We start from the raw sequence: 27,710 nt of genomic DNA on the forward strand, positions 1-27,710 counted from the left end.
ATGTTAAATTCTGCATCTATTTAGAACTATTGCTGTCTAAAGGACGGATAACTACAAATCTGCAGACTGACATGACATCTCTAAGAGTCTGTTTCAAGATGAACCAACAAAATCTGCTTTTTGGTTGGTTGCACATGTTCTACTATGATGCCTTGAACAAGTTAATCACGTTTATCCACGAGAAATGTTGACATTAGGCAACACAGTTATAGTATAGAGGATATGAAGGTACCATAAGCCTAACAATGTGCCACAGAAAAGTTTTTTCACTCAAAACAAATACTAACTTTTCCTAGTGGACGTTTTGGAAGCACAGTCACGCCTGTGCATTTTAAAAATGGTTTCATGTCCCACTGACAGGCCAGATTGTCATAATCAGGAAGTAATGCTCTGTTATGTTTTGTCTTGTGTTCCTGTGGTCTTGTGAGTTCTGCTTTTATTTTGAAATTTTATCTCCTCTTGTTTCAGGTTGCTTGCCCTTCCTCTTGTTTCCCCGCCCTAATTGTTTCCACCTGTTCCCCATTACCTTGTGTCTATATATTGTCTGCGTCTCCCTTTGTTCTGGTTCGTCTTGTCTTTAATCGAGTGAACCAGCGCCTATTCCTTGTCATTGATCTCTATGTCAGATTTTTGTGTTCTTTTGTGGCATCAAAATGAAATATTATACTTGGAGACAGAGCTTGTAATCAATATACTGGGCTGCTAAAAAAAATCAATTTAAAACCAGGCAAAAAAACCAAAAACATAATGACGGGTGATTTCAAACCATCAATAGAAAACCACCTTCCACAAGACTGTGTTGTATGTGGCAGAATCCCAAATACTGTTAACAGAAGCAGCCAGGTCTCACAAAACTTAATGATATGAGGTGCAAATGAAGCGCCCCCTACAGGTGAACACTGCATCGTGATATTTGACATTAGAGCCGAGTGTCTGAGCTTTATTCTACTGAGATGATGAGCAATGGAAACTAGTCTGATACGTTGACGAGAAGCTTGTTTTGTCCATCAAACATTGTGCTACAGGTATAAAACACACACACACACTCACTCAAATCAGTCTACCAGGGGCACAAAGGCTCATAAACACACAAACTGACACACACAGTTGTCGAACACGGTCCAGTAATAACCCTCTCACTCATCGTCCCGCTGTTGGTCGAGTAACGATGACGCATCGAGCAGACATCCTCTGAAATAACCAATTAGGGAGTGAGTCAGCTGAATCCGGCTGCGTTTTGACAGGAAGTGTCCCTCGTCTGGATAAATCTGAAGAGACGAAAGAGTAAACAACATATAAAATTCACACAAGAAAAATTTTTTTTGGGACTTTTCAGTGTTTTGTGGACAAAAATATTCCAAACAAACTCTTTCAAATACATCCTAACGTGTATAATTTCCTAGTTACTTGCTGGAAATCAGAATAATTCACAAGCTCACTGAGCTATTCCACTCAAAGTCCACTTACGTGAAATGTAAAAAGTCTCCTTTATCTGAGCGTATTATGTACCTGCATAGTGTAGTTGGCTCCGATCTTTATTAAGTGTTTGATGAGCTCTGCTGAATGCTGGAAGTGAACGTTCGCTGTGCAGGAAAAAAAAACAAAAAACAGAACAAGGTCACGTTTTAGTGCTCTGCCTCAACGAGAGGCTCTTTTTAAAAAGAGTGACGCCTGCCTTTAATGGCACACACTGTGGGTTCCAATGAAAATCACATCGTACCGTCAGCAGTCCCGTGAGCCAGAAACAGAGTTCCTCCCTGCAGACTTCTCATGCTGGGCAGGAGTTTGGACGCCTGGAAGAAGTTGTATGATATGTTAGAACAGGGCCCCTGTGATTGGTATATTAGCTTCTGTAGTTTAGTCAGGCCCCTCCAATGGGTCAGCACGTGTACATGGAAATGAAAAAAAAAAAAAACCTCAGCTCCACATTGGTGCATCTTATATTTCTCTCTGAGACAATTACCCAGGTTGCGTTTGGATTCATTGCTCAGGAGAGCGTAGCTGTGATCTCTCAGTCTCTTACTCCCATTATTCAGCTTTTCCCAGCTGGGATTCAAACTGGACGATTTTCGGGCCCCAGTCAGCCGCCGCACATCAAACGCCCACACGTTTTATAACCCATTTCTCTTTGGTCTCATTGAGTCTCTGAGGACAGGATGAGTGATGAGGCTTCAAAGATTATTGTTTGATCAGATCGTGCCACACGTCCCATCTTTGGATCTCATTTAAAGCAGGACCCCCCCAGCACCACCACCACTCGCCACCCCTCCCTCACTGTGAGAGCCACAAAAATAGCATCCTCTGGCCCAATTATAAGCAACCCACTTAGGAAGAAAAACACACTTTGACTGCAACCTTCACTTGGAGGACAATTGTGTATATTTTTTTTGTTTTAAGCCTGCACCTCTGGCATTTTCCTACTGTTCATGTTTGCGTGTTTGTCTTTTCTTCGCCGCTGTAAAAGACGAGATTTGGAGCGTTGCCTAAAATGCTGGTGGCCACGTTCTCTTCTTTATTTTTAGCGGAAAGGCGAATGTTTTGTTTGTGAAGTGAACCAAAGACGTGTGTGTGTGTGTGTGGCCTGCTTTAGAAAGCTGTGCAATGAAAGGATTCTGTGAATCTAAAACTGACATTTCACTACAAAGAGAGAAATACATTTACACTGCGTTGTAGTATTTGAATTCATAAGCTGTGCACCAGCAGCCTCTTAATTATATCTCTATTACAGTCAGTAAACGCAGAATTGATTTTATTTTCTGTTTCTACACTGAACGTTTTGAGTCTGGTCACTGGAAAAAGATTCAGTAGATGGCAAAAAATAAAAAATAAAACCAAGCTCAGCAGCAGATGGACGACTGGTAGAAACAACTCACTTGGTATCTGTTCTCCTCAGTCGAAGGCAAGCCGAAGTATCTCTCAGAAAATGCCGAGGCTGGAAGAAAGAGCAGAAAACAAAGAGGTTTGTTAAGTAGAACGAGGAAAAAGTGGAGCTTTAGGGAAGAAAACAAATGTTGGAGCTATAGTCAACAACTGAAGGGTTTCTTCTTTATACTTTTAACAAATACAGGCAGAGATTTTCCATGTTTGACAGCAGAAAAGAATCCTACACAGTAAGTATGGTGTGTTTAACATGTCTGTGTTTTCAGCTTCTAAAAAAAAAACAGACTGAATTCCTCATTATACTCTGAAACACAAGAACTAGAGGTTTTACAGACACACTTCAGTCTATTAAACTCTAATCACATGCAGTTGTAGCTCCTCAGCGACTCAGCAGCTCTAATACTGTCCCCAGAAATGAAAGCTTTTCATCCCAAAATTCAATAAGCCTGAATTCCCGAAAGCACAACCTGAGGATAATTAAAGTCACCTCACTCAGACAATACAAGCCGGACAAAGACGTCGTGAATCAGGGAAATGAGGAGGAGTCGGTGCTGCAGCAGCAGAAGTAATAAATATTTCCACGTCCGTGCGGTGTGCAGTAAAGAAGAAGATGATGTGAGGAAGTGCATTTGAATTCGACCTCTCGCTCACCGTACATGGACCAGTCAATGACCGGAGCCTGAGCCGCGGCGCATCTGATCAGCCCCTCCGTCGACTTCAGCATGGTCAGCGCGAGGAAGCCGCCGTAGTCCTGACGGAGAGACATCAAACTAGTTAGGAAAGACATAAAATGAATGTTTCATGTGGACACCTCACAGGAATGATCAAACCAGGAGAAGACTTAACACCAGGATCCTTGTTAACATGCAGACACACTCATTTCTAAATATATTAATATACACATTAAGTTTTTTTTCTCATTAATAATCTCATGGAAATCTTAAATCAGGAATATTCCCAAAGTTCACATCATTACGAATGGCCTCATAAATGATTGTGTGCATGTTAACAACTTGCTCGGAGTTGGAGGAAGCCTCATTGAGCATTTCAGCCACACGGCCGTCACACATTTATTCAGTCGGCTGAAAAATCAGGGTCTGATTAATTCACCGGCAAAAACACGAACCTCTCCGAAGACTCCCACACGGGTGCGATCGATGAACGGCAGCTTCACCAGGTATCTGAAGGAACATGGAGGGAGAGGCATGTTTATTTAATGTGAGGCATTAGCTGTGTCTGTGGACTTTGTATTAGAAAGGATCAGAGGAAGTTACACTTTCAGCTTGAATGTACAGAAAGCCACGTGACCAACACTAAGGAGGTCAAAGGTTAAAGCCACAGGGAATTACTGACAACACTCCTGAGGTGCCTCGACCGATCAGGTGTGAGAGGGATGCTGGGAAAAGAAACCAGAAAACCAGGTAGAAGGTATTTTTGAAGCAGATCACCAAGCACCATGAGTGTCATCACCCCCCACCCACCCCCAAAAAAATTCAAAGACGGCGTCTCTGAAATTCTAATGAGAAGAACTTAATCATACAGAGAAACGGGAGGAAATGGTGCAAAGGTCTGTGTTACGTACTCAAGAGCTGCTATCTGGTCCTCAGCGTCCACTGTGCCGAGGCTCTGCTGTAAAACCCTGTGATGTGAAAAAGAAAAAAAAAAAAAGAGACCACGAGGTCAGGAAGGATTAACGGAGACCTTACATGAAGAACAAAGTCTAATCCAGAGTCAGAAAAGATAAAAGCTGTAGGAATTGTCCATAACAGAAACTTCTAAAACCAAAAATAACTTTTTGTTGAATCTTTATGAATGGAATGTACATAACCTTTGCCCTCTGAACCCCGACCCTCTGCCGTCGAGTCGAGCCACGACGACCTGCTCGGATCCCACCAGCACCCAGTCCCAGTCCAGCCTGAACTCCTCCGTCACTGTCTGGTCGCCTGGAGAACTGCCACTATCAGGACAGACGGGGACAGACACTGGTTCAGGGAATAGTGTCTACAGTATTAAATGTATTACAGCTTCACCATGGAGCAGAGTATCTCTTTATTTAACTATTTTTAGTGTTATTGTTGTGTATTTTATTCTAATTCATTTTCAGTTTGCCTGATTTTCCAGTGCTGACCATATTTGACGCTGCCAGGCTTCTAAAAAACATCTATATGACTGTTTCCTGATCAGCTCCGTGTTTACGGCTGTGACAGTGAAACACAGAATACAGCCTACAGCAGTTTAACCTCAAAGAACACGGGAAAAGAGGAAAATTCTTGCATTGTATGCATAAAGAAAGGATTATAGGACATTAAAATTGTAGCTATGATGTGAAATTTTATGCTAAATTTACATTTTCTCACCTAACATCCATTTTATATTCATTTATTAGCGCTGTTGATATATAAAATGTGTTTTACGGCCTGCAGGTATGGAGGAGGGAAGCGTTTCACTTTCAGCCGTCCTCACTGAATTTGGCCTTTGAAGCTCGCACCGCTGCACCAAGTGTAAATGAAAAAAATGTAAATGTAATCAAAGTGGAACGGGTTTACATAATAAGGAGAAGGCCGTAGAGGTAGGACTCGGAGAAGTCGGGGGGATAGATGAGCTTCAGAGGCAGCTCTGTGGGAGAAGAGACAGAAACATGAGCTGGGGGAGACGGAGGAAAAAATAAATAGAAATCTGGGAAACACGCAGATGACGGACAGGTGCAAACACATTTAACACTCGTGTCATTCGCCCTCTGAGTAGCTCAATTATCTCGTGACGATCACACAGCTGTTAAGTGCAGATCATTTTGTACCAAAGTTGTCATTAGTGATCATCCGGATGTCGGTCTGAATCGTCCTTTTAGTCTCCAGCGCAGACCGCAGAGGGAGGTTGTTCTCCAAGATGAAATACGCTGTGAAGGAAGAAATCACATTTATTTAAAGTGAGTGAGCAGAATAGTGATTTATTAGCTCGAAATGAAACTTCTTTTTTGAAGACCAAGCAGAGCCTCAAACAGAGAGGAGACTGTGATTTAAAAACCAACAGTTACTGTTAATATAAGAAGGGAAACCTTAGCCTCACTGAGAAGCTTATAGGGAAGCGATGCACTGCTCTTTAACAGATGTGGGGCAGTTAACCAGACGTGCATCTACCAAACCAACTACTTACACAGAAAATTCACCTTCCTATCTCACTTGTCTACGTTTGTTTTAGGTGCTGGCACAGTGGCACATGTAAACTTCTAATTTCACATATTTGCAGCTTAGAAGTTGCTTATAATTTTTAGACGCACATTTGCATGACACAGCCTATAGTTTTGGTTAATGAGCGTCTTGTTTCTACAGTTGTCCTACAGTTATCCTGCCTCAGCCTGAAGCCAAATGCTCCAGCATGCACAGCTCATGAACACTGAGAGACATCTGAGGAGCATATCTCTTCTCATGCATTCATGTGTCCTCGTGGCGGAGCAGCAAAGGTGAGCTGCGAGGTCATGTAGGAGTAAAGACAATAGAGAGAAGGGGTCACATAAAATATTCAGAACCTCATCCAGAAACCACAGCACTGGAAGCACATTGCTGCATTTTTATTTTATACTCACCTATACACATAGTAGGCAGGCTTCCTATACATGGACCATTAAATAAATAATACTTTTCAATGTTTTAGGTTGAATGGTGGTTAAATCTCTGTTTATTTAGGTGAATAGTGTCCGATTAAAGTGTGGTAAGAAACACATTAAACTTCTTGAAATGTACAAATTACCATTGTAGTCTGGCACAGATTCACATCCAGCAGCTGCTAATGTTTTAAGAGATAATGACGCTTAATTGCTGCAAACTGTTTTCCATTTCAGAGCAGACATGAGAAGAAGCTGCCCACGCACAAACCTCCCATCAACACAAACTGGTTTCATACACTAAATATAATAAATACTCACAGTCCACGTCGTCCAAGCTTAGAAGCAGCAGAGCTGGAACTCCAGGACCTGAAAGGGAAAATATCTTTGTTGGATATTTTCTGAATTCTCAACAGGAGCTTCTGATAAACTCCCACCCTGTTATGGGCTGTGTGTTGACAGATTATTTAGGATTTAAAGCTGAAATGTTGATTCATTTTGCTGGGGGTTAGGAGGTGTTTTTTTCTAAAACCTCGGTGCCGTCATTGTGCCATCAATAAAAGCAGGGAGACTAAATCAAACAGAAAAGGCAGTAAGTTGCATATGATTTAAAGTGGGACAGAGTTACTGCTCCCAGAGTCAAAATTTAAACCCAGAGAAGCAGCATTTAATTTCTGTGAGTGATACATCAGGAGCCAGCCCACAGAAAACTTGAATTCTACTCCAACTTTCCAATTTAAAACTTGTGGCTTTGTGTTTCTTTCACATCTTGTCTAAATGTCTTTTTTGGTCTGCACTGATGCTGAAGGGTGATAATCGGAAGAAAAAGAAAAAGCTTGCATCGCCTTGTCTCCCATCATCAAAACAACTCCACCTCCTGTGGATATTTGTCCCTGAAGGCTTAAATGGTGAGCTGCTAAAATCATATTTAACCAGAATTTCCTGTGAAACTTGATTAAGATTATTTGGGAAATAGCTTGTTTACTTGAAAAAAGGGTCAAAAATCTTTTTTATCATGCAACAAAGGAAATATTATTTCATCTAGATGTTAAAAAGAGTTTTTAAGGATTCTGGATTCTGTTTTTAAAAGATCTTCTAGGTTGCCAGATATTTATTTTCCATAAAATCAGATGGTATGTTGGAAGCTGGAAGCTGATGATAACACATGAGAGGCACAGAGAAGTGGAGACTCTGTGTGTGAGACTGAGAGAAGTTTATTTTCTGCAGGATCCGGTTAATAAATTTAAAGCTTTGACCTTTACAGTGCAGGATGGCGTGCTGCGCATCGGGGCTGACGTCAGCGTCGAAAAAAGTACACTCCTCCTTCAGTCCACAGGTGAGACATCGCCGTGGAAACAGGCCAATGGTGGACACACTGTCAGAGGAAATATTTAATAATGGCTGTAGAAATAATGAACATAATACTTTTAAGACATAAAATAGCTCATCTGTGTGTATGAGTGTATTTCACCTGTGTAAGTGTCTCTGTTGTGCAGAGTCCTCTGTGCTCAGAAAGTATCTGTGGAGAAAAGCAGAGCAGCTAAAGTAGGACAAGGTCACGGATCCATTATACATCTGCCTTCTCTAGCTTCTGCACATCACAGCCGCCCAACCATAAACCCTGCGCCTCACAAAGCATGTTAAACAATACATGTTTCAAACATGTGACCTTCATTGTCTCCTTCAGCAGAACAGAATCTGTGGTTATGGTAAGAAAGTTCAAGTCAAGAAACAGAACTGAAACTTACATGATCTGGTTGTTTTCGTCGTACGCTACGATTTTTGTCACCTCCCAGTCCCCTGACGTTAAGTGGCGCACTTCGTCCTGGTCGCTTCGTAACTGGAAGAGAATCAGTTTGTAGGATTGGAAACTTGTTGAGATCTTAACATGTTAAGATGCAAAAAGAGACTCATTACATGGACATTTTCTGCGCTAAGAGACAGAGAAGGACAGAGTATGTGTAGGGTAAAGAGAAACAAAGGGAGAGTCCTTCTGGAGTCACCTTTTTGGTGAACATGGTGATGTGGTGGAAGTCTCCCTGACCTCCTTGTTTCACGGGCAGAGTGAGTAAAAACCTGCTCCTGTCCTGGGAGAACAGCGGCTCCTGTCTCTGCAGGGAGGAACACAGACTTCAGAGGTGACACTTCTACATGCATGAATGAGTCTGACTGTATTCTGCCTCAATAATAGAACATATATATATATATATATATATATATATATATATAGCTGGAGATGCACAGACACAACAGGAAGGTCATTTTATATGTGGGGCCCAGATGGAGACAGTTTGTGAGCAGAAAACTGTACCTTATTGTTGTTAAATACTGTTATGAGAAATGTCTGTATTCAGGTTTACCTGTCTGGAAATCCATGTCTCTGAGGAGTCCTCGTGCCTCTGAATGAAAGGGAAGAAAATTAAATCCGCTTTGGTTGTGAAAAGTGAAAAACATATTGAGCAGGTGTTGGATCGCTGCAGAGATTTTTACTTCCACCTGAATTTTATATGCTGCTGCAATACAAATGACTTGGACATTTGGTTTGCAAAGAATCACAGCGACATGGTTGTTTTCCAAAGAGGTGCGTGATGGATGTAGTGTCCAATCAAGCAGAAGTTATTTGCATTTAACAGTCCATGTGGCAGCTGATTGGCATCCTCAAAGTTGCAGTTTTTACTATGAAATTTTCTCTGTGTTACTGCTCTTTGCACTAAAAAGACACTTTTGCAGCCTGTTGAAGTCTCAATGTTCCACATCTTCAACAGAAAAATCCAGAGTAAGTTTATTATCTGCGTTTGTGCTCAGTCATTTGTCAGTTGCACCTCTGTTGCAACAGAGGTGGCTGCTGGGAGGCAAACACTGTGCCTGGCAGCACACATCTCTTCCTGATCTAACCGGCTTCCACCCCAATCCCACTCTTCAAGCCAAAAACACCCACCTGAAGACAGGCTCCTAAGGTGGCGTCACACACCGTCAGCAGTGAATTGTTCTGGGGCCGGTTGAGCCACCGCACAGCAAGGTGAGTATTACTGATCCACTTCACCATGGTGACGTAGAAATCTCTGCAGAGGAGATGAAGAGACAAATCAGACTGGGGATTTAGTGCACACTGAAGACTGTATTCATGTGTGTGTGTGTGTTTGTTACCGGTGTCTGAGCTGCTCAGGAGGCTGCAGCTCCTGAGTGTGTGTCGCTCCAAACAGGTTGACCACCGACAACTTGACCACAGGGTTTGTCTGACCAGCCTGAAGAGGTAAAATCGAGACAAGCAAAAAAAACAAAGGAACAAGCAAAGACACTTTCACAGGAACCTGAGGGATCATCGTTTAAACTTTATTCTTACGCTTGTATGCAGACTAATTTCACATCTTTGCATTTGATTTTATGCAGAGACTAAAAGGTTAGAGCCACTTAATTGGAATTAATTAATTGGAAGCAAACCAATTGAACACTGCTTCACTTTTACCTATAATTAGTCCTAAATTAGTTTTTTTTTTTTGGGTGTGTGTCAGGAAATTTATGCATATATCACTGACCCTTAACTGAGGAGCAGCAGCAGCAGGGTCCAGGCTTACCATAGGATACGGGTACTGTAGTCCTCGGGGGTAGGCGCTGCCAGTGAACTGGGGCAGAGACATGTTGGGCACCAGGGTGTCATCGATGGTGAGGAAAGCCAGTCGCTCTCCGTCCGGCGACCACCAGTGAGCCAAGTGTGAACGCAGAATCTCCTCTGATGAGAAAAATCAAAAATCATTTGCTTTATTTTTCTTCATGTTCTGATTCTACAATGCTCAGAGGTGCTCATGAAAGATGAACTGTGCCGTTTGTTGGTTTTATTTCACTTTTTTTGGAAGCTGTTTACACATGAGCCTCTGCAGTTAAAACCTGGTCAAAAACAGACAACTGAAGGGACAAACATCTGGCTGCTCATTTCACTGCTGAAAGAGGATTCACAGTAAGAGAATAATACTTTCCTTCACTGTTAAAACATCTGAAGTAAAAGCAAATCAAAAGAAAAGGAAAAACACACAGCTCACAGTAAATCTACAAACAGAAATTATTCTATAATGTTTCCCATCTGCCCCAGTCTGTGACTGTGATGTGCTGCTCTCTGTGCAAACTGCAGAGACCATCACCACATTACTGAATTTGTTTACACAGGGACTTAATGGATTGTAGAGGCTTGCTGTTGATTTTTCATTGCCATTCTGTTTAGTTTGTCTTGTCTGCTCTGCTGCATTTTTAATGCCGGAGACAAATCTTTGAAACATTTTAAACAGCTGAACAGAGGATACACAGTGTACCCTGCCACTGTATCCTTGACCAGAAGATCAAAGAACATTTCTCTTTTTGCCTCGTGGCTTCTGAAAGGAGAGGAGAAATCTAAAAAAAAATAAATGTTGCAACTGGAGCATAATGGAGTCTGAAGCTTTATAGACTAAGAATTTATAGACTTGTTTGCATAGAAAAACTACTTACTACATGCTGCTAACCACTACTTACTCAAACATTTAATTAAATATTGCATTTAAATCATGAAAAAACCTGCATCATTTACATGTGTGCATGATTTCATGTTGCACATTTGGTGAAACGATTCAGTGGACTGAAGCATTTATGTTCAGCGTTCTCTGACTTCTCTGAACTCACCCTCATACAACCAGTCAGCGAGTCCGTTGAAGATGACTCCTTCCATCCCAGAGGAGGTGATTCTCAGGGAGATGCTCCTCACATCTGACTGGTAGTAGATGTTATTTTCAAAGATGTAGATCTGAGGGGAAAGAAGAGAGGATGAGGGGATTAATCACAAACTCACACATACGCATAATCCTTTGTTCTTCATCACATTTTTGCTGCTGTTGTCAAACTGAAACTTTTGCTTTTGTGCGTCTGTTTCCTTCTGTTTTTCTTTTTTGATTTCCTTTCTGATGAGATTTTGTTTTTTCATATTAAAGCCCCCGGTTTATCTCACCATGCAGCAAACGTGTGTGTTTGTTCTCTCTCTTCCATCAGTGCTTTAACATTTGCATTTGCAAAATCAAACAGGATCAGCCCGACACATCCTGCATGTTCACCAATATCCTGAGTCCACCTGAGTTCATTGTCTCCGGTATGGACAGCATTTGTCCTCTTCCTGGAGATATTTGTTTTGGGGTCAAATGCTGTTGACTGCAAATAAAACATTTATCAGTTTACTTTCACCATGGTTATGATAAAACATTGGTGGCTTAGAGTGTGTGTGTGTGTGTGTGTGTAGGAAGAGACTGGAGGATGAGTGCACTGGGAGAACAGGTGTGACTCACTTTAAACACTAACACCGATTCAGATTTCCTGAATTTACAATCCACAATGTTTAGGACTGTAAAGCAGTTTGGAAACTTTGCTGTGAATCAGTTTTCCTACTTTAATATCAGCGATAATCACGATTATCACTGGAGGAGGATGCTGAGTCAGCTAGAAGCTCCATTTATTTACTAGTTTTGAAAAATGGTGATTTAGCAGTAATCCCTCAGTGTTGTTTTCAGGTAAGCTTCCCGAAAATTCTCCTCATTGCTATACAAGTAAGAAAAATAAATAAATTATGTAGGAGTTCTGTGAAAAATAGTTCAAAAACATCCAGAAATACCCAACTGAGTTTCCCAGAAAGACTTCTCGAATATAACAAGCAAGAACTTAATAACTTTCTCCATGTCCCTCATAATTAGTGCCAAACTGTGTAGGCCTTTCTTGGAAAAATCCAGCTCAATGCCAAATAAGTTTTAGGAAAGTATGAGGAAAGTTTCCATGAAATTACAGGAATCCTAAAATAAAGTTTTACTCTCACTTTCTCCCTAAAAACGTATTTAAGTTATGAAATTCTGGTGATAAAGAGCTAAAAGTTTAAGGAGTGGATAACTGACTTTTTAACCAAGCCCTGAAATGATCAAGAAAAGCAGCAGTAAAATAATAACATACTATCTCGGCTCAGCTAACGGGTCTGTTGTAGAAGTCCTCACTCATGTGTATAAGAGGCCCCCTGAGTGTAATGTAATGTAAAAATGGTCACAGTTGGAATTAGGTCAGTGGCTGAGGAGATGGACGAACACAGAAAAACAGGCACAGTATGATGTAAACAGCCCGTTCTATAAAAAAAAAACAATGGCATCAGAGCAGCAGCATCATCGCTGGATCAAATCCCTGCAGAGAGACGAAGCAGCTTGAAAGACGGCGAGCAGAGAGAAGAGATGGATCACATCAACACGCACATTTGCAAACACACTCAGCCTTACCAGCTGTTGTCCTTGTCTTCCCCATGCTGCGTGTTGGAGCACTGCGTTCTGAACCTCTGGAGGGTTTAGCTCCCAAACCTCCCTGATAGCACACACACAAACACACACACATATATATTAACAACCACCATCTGTTTGCGAACAACACCACGCACATGCATCAGGGAGCAAAACATTTAAAAACATGAATGGAAAAACAGTAGGGTAAAGGTAGACTCGCGTACCTCGTGTAGATGTTGTAAACGATATAGGACGCCGTGTATGAATATCTGTACACCTGCAATGAGAATTCAAACCATCACGTCATGCAAATATTGATCTGTGTCTGATACCTCGTGGCAATGACAGCGTCTCAAAGTCAAGAAAACAACAAGAGAGACTCACATGAGGAAACAAAGTCACTGGAGCAGCTAATAACCAACAACAGCAGGGAAACAACAAAAACAGAGCGAGAAAATGGAAACTGGGCTCACGGAAACAGACAGAGAGGAACCAACAACTTCCAGACATAAGTGAAATAGAAATACAAAAGCCTGAGTCCTGTAACGCTGCTGAAACAAAGAGGACCTAATGGACATGATGGGAAAAGGACTCAGAAGGGGGTGTACTACTGGTGCACAGATACATATACATACGGGTGTGGTGATCATCAAAGTTGTGTGAAAGAGAAAACCTCTTATTTCGTTCCCCCCAAAAATAGCTTTAAAGTTGGAACAGTCGTCTCGCTCCACGCTGTCTGACAGTATCATACAGTCTGTATTCTGTAGCAGCCTGTTGCGTCTCTCCATGAAAGCTATACAATGTTTACGCTGAATGAAATATTTAAACCCAGGACCGTGTGTGTGTGTTTGTGGCTGCACCATCCCTTCAGATTTACTGTGCATCGCTTCATACACATTTCCCCAAAGCTCAGGCTGACATATTGGGTATTTATGGAAATTTTGGGGTCTTCACTTGTATTTAAAATCAAGTTTGTTTTTTGCCTAAGCTCCCAGAGACTTCATCCATTGCTTCAACCTGTTTTCCCCACTGCCAGGTGAACTGTGCTACGTGCATCCTGCACAGCTGATTTCCCTTCACGCATGGCGGTGCGCTAACTGAGAGAAATTCAATTGAGAGCAGCTAAAAACCACAGGGTGTGGTGTTACTTGTACCTCGAGGGGGATTTCGCGTTGCCCCGGCAACAAATAAAACTGGAGTGCAATCAATTAGGCCTTAATATGCAGAAGTGGAGTGAAATGATGCTAAAGAATTAGTTTTTTTTTTTTTAAAGTGCATACTTGAATCTTTTTTTTTAATATCAAACAGTGGGATAACATCCATCCCACTCAGAGGCCCTTAAACCAAAAAGCGGTTTTGCCTTTGTCAATCACTACAGGAGTATATACTCCAGGACACACGTCCTCCTATGGTTTTTCAGCTGCTGCAGTCTTTCTAAACCTGAGCTGGGATCCATCTGTTTGCAAACAAATCTAAAAATCAATGGAAAAACCTTGACTGCAAGGCTTTGTTGCAGATGACTGAGCATTAACATGCAGAAAAGTACACTATGTACTGTGGAGTAAGTCAAAATGCACAAGAAGCACAAAACACACACACACACACACACAAAGGATAACAAACTGAAACACAACAAATAAATCCACACCTGTTCAGTGCAGGTGATGCAATTTGTTTTCAGAGGGAAACAAAGTGTGTGTGTTCATGTGTAAGTATTCATTCTTCCCCAACATTTGGCGTGAGCTTGGTCCAACTCTCAGTTATCCTAATTAGCCAAAGCATCAAAGTTGATTGTCGATTTTATTTCTATGAAGCACAAAGAAGCAGAGTTCTCATCAGAGAACAAGAGAGAAAAAATAAGAATAAAATCAAATACAAACCCATAAACCTGAAGAACAGGGCAAAAGCCTGTGTGTGTGTGTGTGTGTTTGTGTATGCAGATGAGTGAGTGACAGCCTGCCAGGAAATAAACAAAAGAGAAAAGAAAAGAACAGCTGGTAATGTTTAGGATGATCCACAGCTCCAATCACAGCCTGTGAGGTCGTGAGAAGGACGCAAATCAAAACCCACAAACAGCTCTGTGGTTGGTTTTTATTGTGATTCTGATTTGTCGTGTTGTTTTGAGAAGAAATTCTCATTTGAAACTCACCTGTTTGACATCGTAGGCGAAGAGTGCGTACTTCAGATCTGCAGAGAGCGAGTACTTTGCCACCTTGAAAGCCACCTAAAAAAAATTAAAAAAAAAAAAAAAAAGGTAGCAAATAGAACAGCCGAGAAGATTTTATTTGGTGGGGGGTCAAACCAATGGCTTCCTAAATACAAGGCCCCCTCTGCTTTTTGAGTTTGCACGCAGAGTTACCGCAGGGCCTCCAATCCTCATCAAATCCCCTTATGCAATCATTAAAACTACAAGCCAGAGCAGCGTGGAACAGCTCTGCAAAATTCCTGCTACATGGCGAGAAGGAGGCAGGAAAAGAGCCAAATAAAAGTGCTTCACAGAGAAGGTGAGGGAGGGAGGATAAAGGGCTTATCATTTTTCACAGTATATGAGTGTTGTGGAATAGCAGCCTAAAACACGATTATAATGATGCAATTAGAGAACAGCTAAATTTGGCCTGCTTTTGATTACATTTGTCATTACTGGTTGGATTTCACTGAAACAGCATTTAAAGGATAATCACATTACAAATACTGACATAATTTCATATTCCTGGTAGTAATATGTGGGAAACAACTGCAGACGATGATGGTAAATGTTCACTTGACAGCCAGAGTTAGAAAGCTTAAAAGCAAATCTGACCATTCAGTGATTTGATTGCATTACAAGAAGGCAAACGCTAATCTGAAATGATATTTGAAAAGCACCAAATCACTCTCCTCCAGGCGGGGTGAGGTGAACTGATTTGGTGACCCGAAATCCCGAGTTCGCCCACGGTGAAGACAGCTGAGCACACAGCCGCCCTCAGCAGGATATTATCGCTCTCTGATTCTGCAGGTAACAGAGTGACGAGATGCTGCCGGCAGCTTTGACATGTCTCCTGCAGCCTCTCGGGATCCAATCACAACAGAGAGAGAGACGAGAAGAGAGCAGCTCCGTCTCTCTGTTAAAGAAGAGCGCCGAGGACTGGCCAGCAGCAAGGTTAGGAAGCCTTGTCCTACATACAATGTTCTGTCTTTTATGGAATTCCTGAATTTGATTATTAAAGTGTGCACACAAGAGGCTGTGGACACGTGTGGGGCTCTGCAGTTTTAAATCTAAAACGTTAGATTTGTGGGGGGAAAAAAAACACAAATTCTATAGCAGTAAAATAAAGATAGAATAAGATAATGTTAGAATGAATGGAAACTGAAAAGACAAAAAAACAAAAGCTAACCACAAAAAAAACCTACAAACGTGCTGTTGCTCAGAATGACTTCGGTCTCGTTTGAGGCGAAGTTGAACTTGATGACGTGACCGTCCCGGTTCCTGTACACCACCTCTGAATCTGAGGGAGAAATCAGAAAAAAAAAAAAACATATGATTAGCAGAAGATGAAAACAGCCAGCAGAACCTATAAAGGTCACTGTACTGCACATAAAGAGCAACCGGAGTGAACTGCAAGGCATTAAAAAGTGACCTCACCTAATAAAAAAGCAAAGGTTAAGTTACTGTATGTGGACACCAAAGTTAGATTCAGTGTAGCCTCAGTCCTGCTGCTGCTAATTGTGCTCGTGAGACATGCACTGCAGTTTTGAAGTTGGAAATCCACCTGACAACAATTATTTAGGCACAAATAGACACAAAAACAGAGACGGAGCCCTTTGGAAAAATGTCTGCTGAGCAAAATGTCTCTCAGAAATGCATCAGAATATACTGTGACTGGGCAAATGCTGCTGTGCTCATGTTACACACTTTGGAAATGACTGTGTTTACCTGTTTCTGACTCTGTTCACTTTAACATCAAAGTGGTAATTACTATGACAAATTTACTTTTTACTTTAACTTTTTTTTTTTAAAGCTTCAACATGTCTGAGCTAAATAATACTGAGGTGTCTGAAAAGCTAAGGCTTATCTCAGTTTATCTCAGGTCTAATTAGGCAGAATAAGCAGAGACACCTGTGTGAGGGGACTCTGCATCCACAACCCTGGTCATTACCAGCCATGATTGACAACTGGCCGATAATGTAACATGTTAATGGCAAATAAATCCATGTAACACTTACTCATTGTGTTTAATTGACTGAAACTGAATGTGTGTAATAATAATAAGAAGAAGAAGAAGAGATGTGGAGTTTAATCCTGGTTTCCAGTATCTGCACTGTGACACTGGTGTATAAATGCAACATAAATTGAAAGGGCTTGATTGTCTAAATGTGCATCAAAATGACATCAATCAGCAGGAGAGGTCAGATATATGATAATGAATGTTGTTCCTGTGGGTGTTACCCCCCCTCACACACACACCCACCTCACCCCCGACCCCCTGATTTCCATTAAACAAGGGATTCAGAGACTGTCAGTTCATTAGCCACTGATCTGAACCGGACTGCCTGTCCACTGGGAACATTTGTAATTCACACAAATAGCCATCCTTGCTGGCACGTAACCACACACACACACACATTCGTGCTGTCCTGGATCTCTCGTATCACACTTAGGTCATAGCTGCACCTTCCAGACCTGCTGCCACATTAATTCACCGTGTGTGTGTGAGACGTGAAGTCTTGCAGCAGCTACTGTGGTCATTTCAAACAAAAGCAGCTTCTGCCACACACGTTCAAAGAGCCGCTGTGTCAGAAACCTGCTGGGAATCATGGAATCGAATTGATTTTACTCCTGTTGGATGAGCATAAAATTTACATACGGGCACCAGCTGATAAAACAGGCCAACTTAAGTCCAACTTAACTGTCTTTGGCCTCCACATAAAACACACACACACAGCAGATAACGACAGGAACGACACTGATGTATTACTAATCCAAGGACTAAAATCCTTGAAGTCAGTCTCCCCTGTTTCCTGTTTTGTGTCCATTCTCGCCAAACTGAACCAGGAGCAGCTGTGCCTCCACGCCCCCTCCCTCCTGATGAACTCCTGAAACTCATTTGGAATGAATTTGTGGCTGATTGCAGGGGAGGCAATCACTCACTGCTGCATGAGGAGAGACAGCTTTCAGGCGAAATATGCATTAATAAAGAAGTATAAAAAAAAAAAAAAAGTTTTAAAAATGCCTTCACATCGTTAGGTGGCTGGTGGTGAGGTTCATGTGGAGAATGCATCAAATGAAAAAAACATGACTCAAATTTTAACTGTTTAACTGGATTTAGATTCAAACTACTTTGGATTTTGGGAATTTTCACCTGCACGTGACTTCAAAATAAAAGCATCTCAAATGTCGTAGGTGCCTGTGGCTGAATAAGAGAAAATCTCTGCCCACATATAGACACATATTGGTGTATTTATCAGTAACAGATGAGTTACAGTGGATCTATAGGCGATGTATTATTGAAGAGAGGGTTCTGCTTTTGTTGTATTGTTTCTAAACATGATTTACTTACTATACATAATACAATCATAAATAACGCATCATTCATTTTGTTTTATTCATATGGGTCACCGCTAAAGATGCAACCTATTGTTTGTACAACTCTCACTAGCAATCATGTATGACAAGCCAAGCAGCGTGAAGCACTCATCCATAACACACTCTGATTGCGCACACTCACGCACACACACACACACACACACACACACGCTGGTTATGTTTCTTTCTTATATAACTACCTGGATGTTTTCTTTGGGTTAATCTTATATAAACAAGCTCTCCTTTACATTAGCCATAAATTAAACAAAAACTCCATGAATAATTCACTCATATATATTGTACATCTCAGCTGTGGCCCTATAAGCATGGAGCATATAGAAATGTCAAACTAGATATATCGTAAGCAATGAAACCATCTCCGCTGAAAGGCGATTATACGGTTCCCTTGGTAACATCAAAAATCAGCGTAGCATCCATAATGCTGATGATGATGCAAGAAAATCATTAATAAGCAGAGAGAGCAGTATAGAATACTGATGGAGCAGCTTTCTGCCTTTACACTGCGCCCCACCAAAGCCTGCAGAGACTCCACAGCGTGACATACACTATTTATCTGTTTTCTTTATTTTAAGTTCATCTCCGCCGCTGAACACGTTTATCGATGCGGCGTTTTCTCTGCTGCAGCTCTCAGACATCGCCTGTCAATCCATCAGTGTGAGCACGACTTTGACATCTTATCTCTTGGTTGATTTTCTCTGTCCAGCAGCTTTTGCTTCTAACGACCGTGTTTTTTTCTTCTTTTATTCTTAAATGTATTGACATAACAGAACAGACCCCAAAGATCTGAACCCTCACAGGGTGGTTTATGGTCTGTATTTATCAGACTTCTAGAATTACACGCAATAAAAAAGTTTATGAAGTGGCCTCCTCCTCCTTACAGCTGAGTGGAAAAGTCACACAGCGCTCAACTGATCATATGTTTGATCTATATATATCTGCCGTATCGTACCTTATGTTTTAATCAGGAATAATTAACAACAATTTAATAATGTCTAAATATAATGTCTAAACATATATTCTGCATGTTGGTAGATGAGGTTCGGAGAATTTAGGGACTTTAAATCAAATCAATGTCAGATTTATTCTTGTTTGTTTTTCATTCGAGAAATTACAAAAAAAAAGAAAGAAGAATTGATGTGACATCCGCTCAAATGTTTAAATCAAATAACAGACTCAAACTATTCTTAATAGATAAAAAAAAGGTTGGATACACCCTTTTTAGCTGTGTCTACATCATATAGGTAGGTTGGTGGAGATGGGAAACGGCCTGTGAGCGTTCACGTTATTAGAACATGTTGAAAACTATGGTCATATCATGCTTTCACGCCACCAATACTCAGGATCTAATCTATCTAATACAACAGGGTGTGAGCTCGATGACATTATTTATTTGCATTCATCCTTCATCTGTGTTTGCGCTGCCTTTCACTCAGGAGGAACGTGCTCTGTGCGGTCAGGAAACAGATTTGGCCACTGATGTGTTTGATTGTTTGGCTCTGGTTTCCTGATGGGGTTGAGATGAAATATTATCTTGATGTTATTCAGCTCTTGTTTAGCAGCCACTGAACTCAAGGAGCTGCAATCTCACATCTTAATTTTTTTTTATGTTATTTAGTTTTTTGAAGTGTTTGGACGTGACTGTGGCTTCCTGAGGGTTGGAATTTCACTGCCTCTTGCCTTGTTTCACTCAATTTATCAACAGTCTGGTGTTTCTTGAAGTACTATTATAAAAGATCTGATGTAAGTGTCCCTCGTGCTATTAAATTAGGGTGAGCAGCTATTGAAGCCTGACTTGGATGTTAGAGAAGAGAAGAGGAAATGAGTTGGTGGTGGAGGGGGGGCTGTCAAGGAAGCAATTTTCATTACAGACGTGTTTGAATTACACCCACAACACCTCCAGGAGGCCCGGCAGTAAATTCAGGCCCAGGCTCTCAGCTCCCATCACACCCAGCCGACATTAGATTTACACCACACAACATGTCAAGGCGGTAATTTCCCAACTTTATCATCCATCTCAACAAAACAGCTAATGGGACGGCTGACCCTGTTGGGCTGAAAAATTCAATATTGTGGTACTAAAAAACAACTCACTTCTCACTCTCGTAGGTGATGTAATGCAGCCTCTGTAAAACCTGAGCTGACAGCTGCCTGTGATTCTTCAGCATTATGCAGTTTGTCCATCATGTCATTCCTACTCCTTCTATCTGACCTGACTGATCTTGACTGTGCTCGTTAGATGGGTGAACACCGGGTCAGTTAAATGCATGGGTGCTTTCTCATGCCTGTATCTCGGCACTTACATAAACACATACTGCCTGTAACCTCTTCAGAAACTAAAGAAAACCCACTAAAGTCTGTGTGGCTTGGTGCAGAGCAGGTAGCGCATCTGCCTAAAAACCAAAATGACAAGTTTAAGGATGCCATAAACCTGCAGAGCTGGGTGATAATCCTTTGCGTATCATCACTTCATATACAACTAATCATGTGATCGTTGTTTGTATAAAAATACTGATTAAAGCAGCTTTAAACACCACATGCTGGATAATTTTATTTGCTGATTGTAAGCACCAACTGGCAAAGCTCAAACTAATTCGGTGGGATCAGTCGTGACGCCCGAATCACATTCAGATCAAATGTGTGTCCCCGCTTTGAGGGAGTGAAATACGGTCCTCACAAGCATATGTATACATCTGTGTGTGTGTATGTGCATTGGAGACCATCCCAACCAGAGCCCATAATGAGAAGCCACAGGCCACAGGACTAGTCATTAGTATTATCTCCCTGTGGAAGGAAAGGACACAGCAGGCGGTGGATTTCTGTTTCATATCCAGAGCAGGAAGGCCATCTCTCACTGTCTCCCTGTCCCTCCACTTCTGTCCTTGTGTCCCTCTTTCCCTCCTCTTATACCTTCTGTCACTCCCAGCAAGTCTCCATGAAGGTGTTATGGAGGTATTTAGTCACCTTCTCTTCTGAATTTAACAGTGAAGCAATAATTTAGCTGTCATGTTGTCAACAAACCGCTGCAATTTTCCTTTTTTCTGCTCAGCTCTTCCAGCCATTGCTGCTGTTTACTGTCTCCCTCTTTCTTCCTTGGATGCAAATGCAATCTGTCACGCTGTGAATGAACCAGTTAAACAACTGGGACATTTCAGATTCTCCACTTTTGGACTTGAATACGAGGAAGAACACATGGAGGAATAGCGTTTGGTCATAGATACAGCAGAGCTCATCTGTCTTACGTAACATGGGAAGACAATGTGATGAGGAGGTGTCGGCGATGTGGCCTGGAGACAAGATCAGGGAGGAGAAAGGTCAGTGAACTGAAGTGGAGGGATGTGATGGGAACAACACTGGTCGTGATCAAAATATGGTTGGAGAGCTGTGAATTTACTGCATTGACTTGGATTATTCCCCTCACATACACGCACATTCAGTAGGGAGCAAATTGGGGTTCAGACTCCTGCTCAAGGACACGTTGACAAAACCCTACAATTAATGGCCGACCCCTCCACCCCCTGAGCTACAGCTGCTGAAAAGAAGACCTCTAACAGCAGGACTGGGATCCCAATGTCCCCTGGATGTGGCGATGCACGTCCAACTTAAAGCTCTTACAGCCACTTGCATGTTTGAAGCATTAAATTCACTTACGCATATAAAAAAAACTCCTATTCTTACTGACAAATTGACTTAAAGTTAATGTTAAACAATTACTTTTATTATTTTGACAGCTAAAAATGTCAAGTATTATTATAATTATTATATTGCTTAAATCTGGTTTATCACAGGGTGGGAAGATATCTGACCCCGACTCGCTGTAGGCTGTCATGCTCTTGATTCAACATGACACTGTGAGGCCATCTGTGTTTGGACATGCAGGTCAGCAGGGGTCGCTTCAATTAGCTCATGTGTTTGTAAGGAAACGCATGAGAAAAAAAGAAAAGAAACAAAAGATCGGGAGCTGTATTCATTTACAAATAGCATAAAAAATAAAAAATAAAATTCAATAAAAAATTCAATTTAATTCAATTTATAAGTGTGTTAAAATAATAAATAAAACATTGTCCAGAGTTTTGGAGCTGCAAATGTGATCAACCTCTCTGTCAAAAGTCAAATGAAGGCATTTGTTTTTGGAACAGTAGGAATATGTTAAAAATACAAACATCAAAAGCTTTTGTATGAACCACTGTGTCTTCTTTACCTTATCTGAGTTTTTACCTGCCTGTAAAACTTCTTTAATATGAGATCATGAGGATTTCACTGTAACTGCAGACAGTTCACAGTTAGCAGCTCCTTCCAGAGACTATAGCCTCGGTGAATAAATGGTTTTGATAAATGCGGCATTATTACTGGCTGCTTCTCTTCACTGACAAATGTGTGGAGCCTATAATGAAACCTCAGGTGGAGAGATTCTCATTTTCTGCTAATGCACTTCCCACAGTGCTCTGAACTTGTTTTGTCTCCCCTGATAGGAAGATCATGTCCATCGTGTGGTTAGATGATTTTATCTGGACGGTACTGTTGTGTTATTAAGCTCACATCTTCGCCAGTCAGCATCGCCTAGCTCCAAAACAATAGAACACAAATTGTTTGATCTCATTTTTAATGATGGGAAAAATTAACCTCACAATCTTTGAATTATCTATTTGTTTCTTTTTAAGTTAATTTCTTTATTTTGTACTGTTTATCCCAATTTGTTGACCTTTATTTTGGTGAGTAAAATTCAGAATTAAATTCATCAAGCTCGGAGCAAAAATGAACCTGAACAGGTGCAGCTGTTCCCAGTGGAAAACAGGTATAAAGGTGCTAAAACACGCTGTGTTCAAACCAGCTCTCAAACAGTTTTGAATTTCTGTAGGCGACAAGAAGAAGCCAGACATGTCCGGCTGTTCCATCCACACTGAACAGCAGCTGACAAAGGAGCTCATATATTTCATTACTAGAGGATAAAAATACCAAACCGTGTCTTATCTACCTTCTGGAACTCACATACTGTCCCTCAAACTTTCACTCAAACGTCACCTCTCTGCTTTCTCGTCAAAGTCTCACCGTTTTGTTCTCCTCTGTTATATCATCATCGCACTTTCCTCACAATGTCACACTGTCCTCACCTCCTGATTCTCTTCCTGAGCTACGTCAGCTTCACCTTCATTCAATGCTCACATTGAATGCAGCGGAGGTTTCACTGTCTGACTTCTTGCCTTTATATCCCCTAGCTTGGTGTTTTTGGCTCCATTGTGTGGTGAGGTGATGTTCTTTTTTCCATGAGAATCTAATTAAAAACCATAAATTCATTTCCTGAAAAAATCATAAATGTTTGCAGACCTCCACCAAGGCCAAACGATAAGAATGTGATTTAATACCATCTTCACCATCACACTGGTCTAAGAATGATGAAAAATCAATGGTGACTGAGGAATTTCTTTCCTGATGAACTACTCACCACTGATCCAGGTGGCCTCAGGGTCATGAATGCCAAACTCTGGTTTATACAGATCTGCCACAGTCAGCCTGGATTTGCTGCTGCCAGGAACCTCCACTGGGAAAACACACAATCAAATCCAGTCTGTTTCACAGATTCATCAGTGAAGAACAAAAGGCAAAGCAAAGAGACAATCAAGAGCAAACACAATATCAAAAAGGTGCCTGAAAAGACATTTTAAGATTTGAGGTTTTCTGATTAAAGGGAGGAGAGAAGCTGGGAAACTCACTGCTAAAGAGATGCAGTAATTATACATATTCATCCGTTTACTTCTGCATGAATGCACACATGACCACTACACAACCACTGACACACACTGGAGTGGTATATTTTATGTTCCATTACATTTCATTAAAGATTTTAGTGCAGTATGCAATGCTGTCAGAATTCAGATGATTTTATTTTGTGGTATATCTATACTTCTATCAACTTTACTGTCGTGATGCTTCCCTTCATCTTAAACAGCTGACGTACCGGGTGTCAGGACGACCACAGACATGGTGATGAGTGAGCAGACCACCACGATCACCAGCAGAGAGATGGCAATGCCCTTCCAGTTCCTCTGCGGCGGGCTGACGTCCACAAACTCCTGCAAGACACGCACAGAAACACACTGATCAACACCGTCGCTCCACACTGTGATTCCACGTTCAGCCCCCACTCTCCTGGTTTCAGGTTTTGGGATTTAATCCCATTTAGACAATCAAACACTAACTCAATGAGCAGTATACAATACAGAGGTATAGTACAGACTTTAGTGTAACTGAAGGATTATGATGATAAAACCATTTTGAATGAATGTGTCAAACACTGAGGATCAGAGGCACAAATGTGCCCAGAACAATCTGCATCACATGTACTGCTGGTGAGGTGGAAACTATTTAATTAATGAAGCAAGAAAATCTGATTCACACCCACGCACACACACACCCACACACAGACACACACCCACACACAGACACACACCCACACACACACACAGCAGTGGGTAGAGTGTTCTTTGCACACCACTGGGCCATCGACTTCTCTCTGAGTATTAGTTCAACATCTCGGAGCTAATTCTCTGCATGCTACGTGTGTGCGTGTGTGTGTGTGTGTGTGTGTGTGTGTGTGTGTGTGTGTGCATGCGTGTGTGTGTGTGTGTGTGTGTGTGTGTGTGTGTGTGTGTGTGTGTGTGTGAAGTGAGCTTCGCCAGACATAGTTCACTGCAACAGTCTGTTGATCAGACTCACTTCAGTGGAGAGTAAAGCAAGCGAGGAGTTCAAGCATGTGTGTCAGTGTTTGTGTTTACGAGTGCGTTTGATTGTGTGTTTGAGAGCGAGAGGCACAGTTAAAGGCATTAAAATGCAGGAACAGATCAACAGTGTTTTTACTTTGCTCCAATGAGACTTAACAAACACATTATATACTGTTTATTTAGGAGTAAATATTTTACAAGCAATTTTAACTTGCTCAATGATCTGAAAACACCAAGGAAGGTGGAGTTTCTATTGTAAGCTGTAAAAACATCTACAGACCTAAAAAATTAATTTAAGCAATTTTACTGCAAGAAGCTGATGAAGTAAGACTGTGAGAAGTGGGTTTAACACCCAATTGAAACTCACTCGCACACTAAAAATTGTAACAACATCCTCAGAGTCCACAGAAACACAACAAACAATGGCTCCAAAACAAAAATCTATTAAAGTGCACCAAATAGAGGGTACAAAGTGGCAGATTATCTGGGCAAATGGAAAACAAGAAAGACTTAAATACAGGCGGGTGAACAAACACAAACCTGGCAACCCAGAGGAAACAGACTGTCAAGTTCTGCAAACAAGCAGAGGTCGAGAATGAGCAACGCTCTCTACTCGCTACCCTGCAGCATGTGTAAAGCCATAACACCAAGTTCTTCACCAAAATAAAACCAATGATGAAAAGCAGAGGACTGCTCACCAATTAAAGCTCATTCCTCTCAGTAAGTTCGAGGTTTTACATGCTGATATTTCAAATAATGTGTTGATTATACAGTAATCAAGGCGTCTGTAATGACTGGTTTTATGAGACTGATATTGTATGTGTGCAGATTGCAGTATGTTTGCTGATGTTTTACAGACCAAACATTTAATCGACTGATCAAGAAAATAATCTTCAGTTGCAGCTCTATATCTATATGTGTGTGATTCTCACATTCTCAGGTCTCTCCTGCAAAATGGATCCTGAATAGAGTAAATAAAGCTCAACTCTCAAACCAAAACGAAATTCAGTATTTACTGGAGGAAAATCTGACACTCCCATGGAAGCAGCAAAATGTATTAAAGCGTGCCTGAAGGAAAACCAGCAGAACAACACATGAACCTGCAGCAAGCTTCATCCAAGCATGTGCATTTATATAGTGTATTCTATATAAGGTATTATATACTTAATATTGTATTGCAATGCTTTGGTCAAAGCCTGATGGATGTGACTATGGCCTGATCTGAGTGTCCTCCTCGTGTCAGACTTTAATGCTTTGCAGCGTCCAAACAGGCAACAGTTCCTCTTCTATGAGAGATGATGACTCCGTCTGAGTCTCTGTTATGCAACTCACATCACAACAACATGAGATTACACAGCCTCAGCTCTCACACCTGCTCAAAACCGACATCAAACATCCTCTGCGAAGGATCAAAATCTGACTTCACGGAGACAGAAATCACAAGTTTGGCGAGGAGAACTGTGATCCACTGAGACTGAACTAATTCCCCCAAAACTCTCTCAGTTTACTACAAAGATTTAGAGTCCAGAGTGATAAACCCACACCCAGTTATAATCACTTCCACAGGCTGTAGTCTGCTTCACAGAGGTGGAGTGAACTCTGTGAATCTCATGCAGTTTGTACATAAAATGCAATCAACAATAAAAAAGGAATCTCCTGTCATAACCACAAAATCAGCTCAAAATTTATGTAACATGAAGGAGCAAAACAGCTCAGAGAAAAATCAACATATATGCCTTAATATTCCTGTCGCCACTGTGAGTTGTGCTTTGACCTTACTCTACTTTATTTTTGATCTTATTTTGATCTCTAGTCAATAATCCCGTAATATTCGAAGCAAGCACCAAGCAGAGCGCATCTAGTAACCACAGTTTTTCCATACGTCCTTCCAAAATATATGATGACTGTCGCCTGTCCACACAGAGCAGATTTATGTCCTCACAGCTGAAGGAACAGAAATCAATCGCTCATGATTTGCATGTACCTCATCCTGCTGCGCCTCTTTCGGTTTCTTCTTGGTCGGGTCTTTGGACGCTGTCATTGTACCCGAGCCACAGTCTCCTTTCTCAGCCTGAATCCAGCGGCTCTCCCGGTAATAACATCCAGACCTGTCGGCGCGTCAATTTAGCAGCAGGAGAGGCAAGCTGGTCGGGATCAAGACCACGACGACTTCCTGCTATGGCTTTCAAAATAAAGGCCCCTTCACTAGGTACATTAACAAGTGTTTATCTGGTAAAACCGAATTATGGAGGTTAACTTTATTAGGAACCGAGATTCTCAAATAAAGTCCATTGTTGTATTATTTTTCCTCTAGCACTGGTTTGGTTGGTTTGTTAAACCTGTTTTTAAGGACAATACTCCAGTATAAGAACTGTTTTAAACTCGCTTTATGGTTACTGAGATTCACATTTGAGAGAGCTTTTGTCATGGGCTTTTATTTTTGTAATTGATGCAAACATCCGGTGTCATTTTGCATATTTCTCATTAACTACGAGAAGTGTCCACATTTTATACCATGCAAAAATCTATCTATCTATCTATCTGCTGTGTGGATGTCTGTAGCGCTGTCCATGGTACTGAATGTGTTCAGGAGGGACTTTAGCGCTGTCCATGTGACTGAAAATCATTTCATCCTCAGTATTTTATTTATTTATTTAAAA

The 27,710-nt window shown here is 41.3% G+C and overlaps 1 protein-coding gene across 1 annotated transcript; it reads right to left on the reverse strand.

Moving 5' to 3' along the window:
• Positions 1-1,077: 1,077 nt before the first annotated feature.
• LOC121177741 (inactive dipeptidyl peptidase 10-like) lies at positions 1,078-27,116 on the reverse strand. Its single transcript, XM_041032065.1, has 27 exons — positions 27,035-27,116; positions 24,288-24,402; positions 23,775-23,870; positions 16,141-16,235; positions 14,900-14,974; positions 12,975-13,027; positions 12,751-12,832; positions 11,132-11,252; positions 10,057-10,211; positions 9,629-9,726; positions 9,420-9,543; positions 8,842-8,880; positions 8,485-8,592; positions 8,230-8,321; positions 7,953-8,000; positions 7,738-7,856; positions 6,803-6,850; positions 5,678-5,776; positions 5,427-5,496; positions 4,709-4,837; positions 4,463-4,519; positions 4,007-4,061; positions 3,532-3,631; positions 2,874-2,932; positions 1,721-1,793; positions 1,510-1,583; positions 1,078-1,268 (listed from the first exon to the last, which is right to left on the reverse strand). The coding sequence occupies exons 1-27, from the start codon at positions 27,089-27,091 to the stop codon at positions 1,137-1,139; spliced, it is 2,373 nt and encodes a 790-aa protein (XP_040887999.1). The 5' UTR covers positions 27,092-27,116; the 3' UTR covers positions 1,078-1,136.
• Between the last annotated feature and the right edge of the window lie 594 nt (positions 27,117-27,710).

Source organism: Toxotes jaculatrix, chromosome 24 (assembly GCF_017976425.1).
Source record: "Toxotes jaculatrix isolate fToxJac2 chromosome 24, fToxJac2.pri, whole genome shotgun sequence".
Lineage (NCBI taxonomy): Eukaryota > Metazoa > Chordata > Actinopteri > Toxotidae > Toxotes > Toxotes jaculatrix.

What these genes read in the sequence shown, in the direction of transcription:
- LOC121177741 (XM_041032065.1), bottom strand. Translation starts at nt 27,091, where the DNA reads ATGACAGCGTCCAAAGACCCGACCAAGAAGAAACCGAAAGAGGCGCAG. An exon ending in TGTGGTCGTCCTGACACCCG is followed by an intron (nt 23,871 to 24,287) that starts GTACGTCAGCTG and finishes GTGTTTTCCCAG; the next exon opens with TGGAGGTTCCTGGCAGCAGC. An exon ending in AGACATGGATTTCCAGACAG is followed by an intron (nt 8,593 to 8,841) that starts GTAAACCTGAAT and finishes TCCTCCCTGCAG; the next exon opens with AGACAGGAGCCGCTGTTCTC.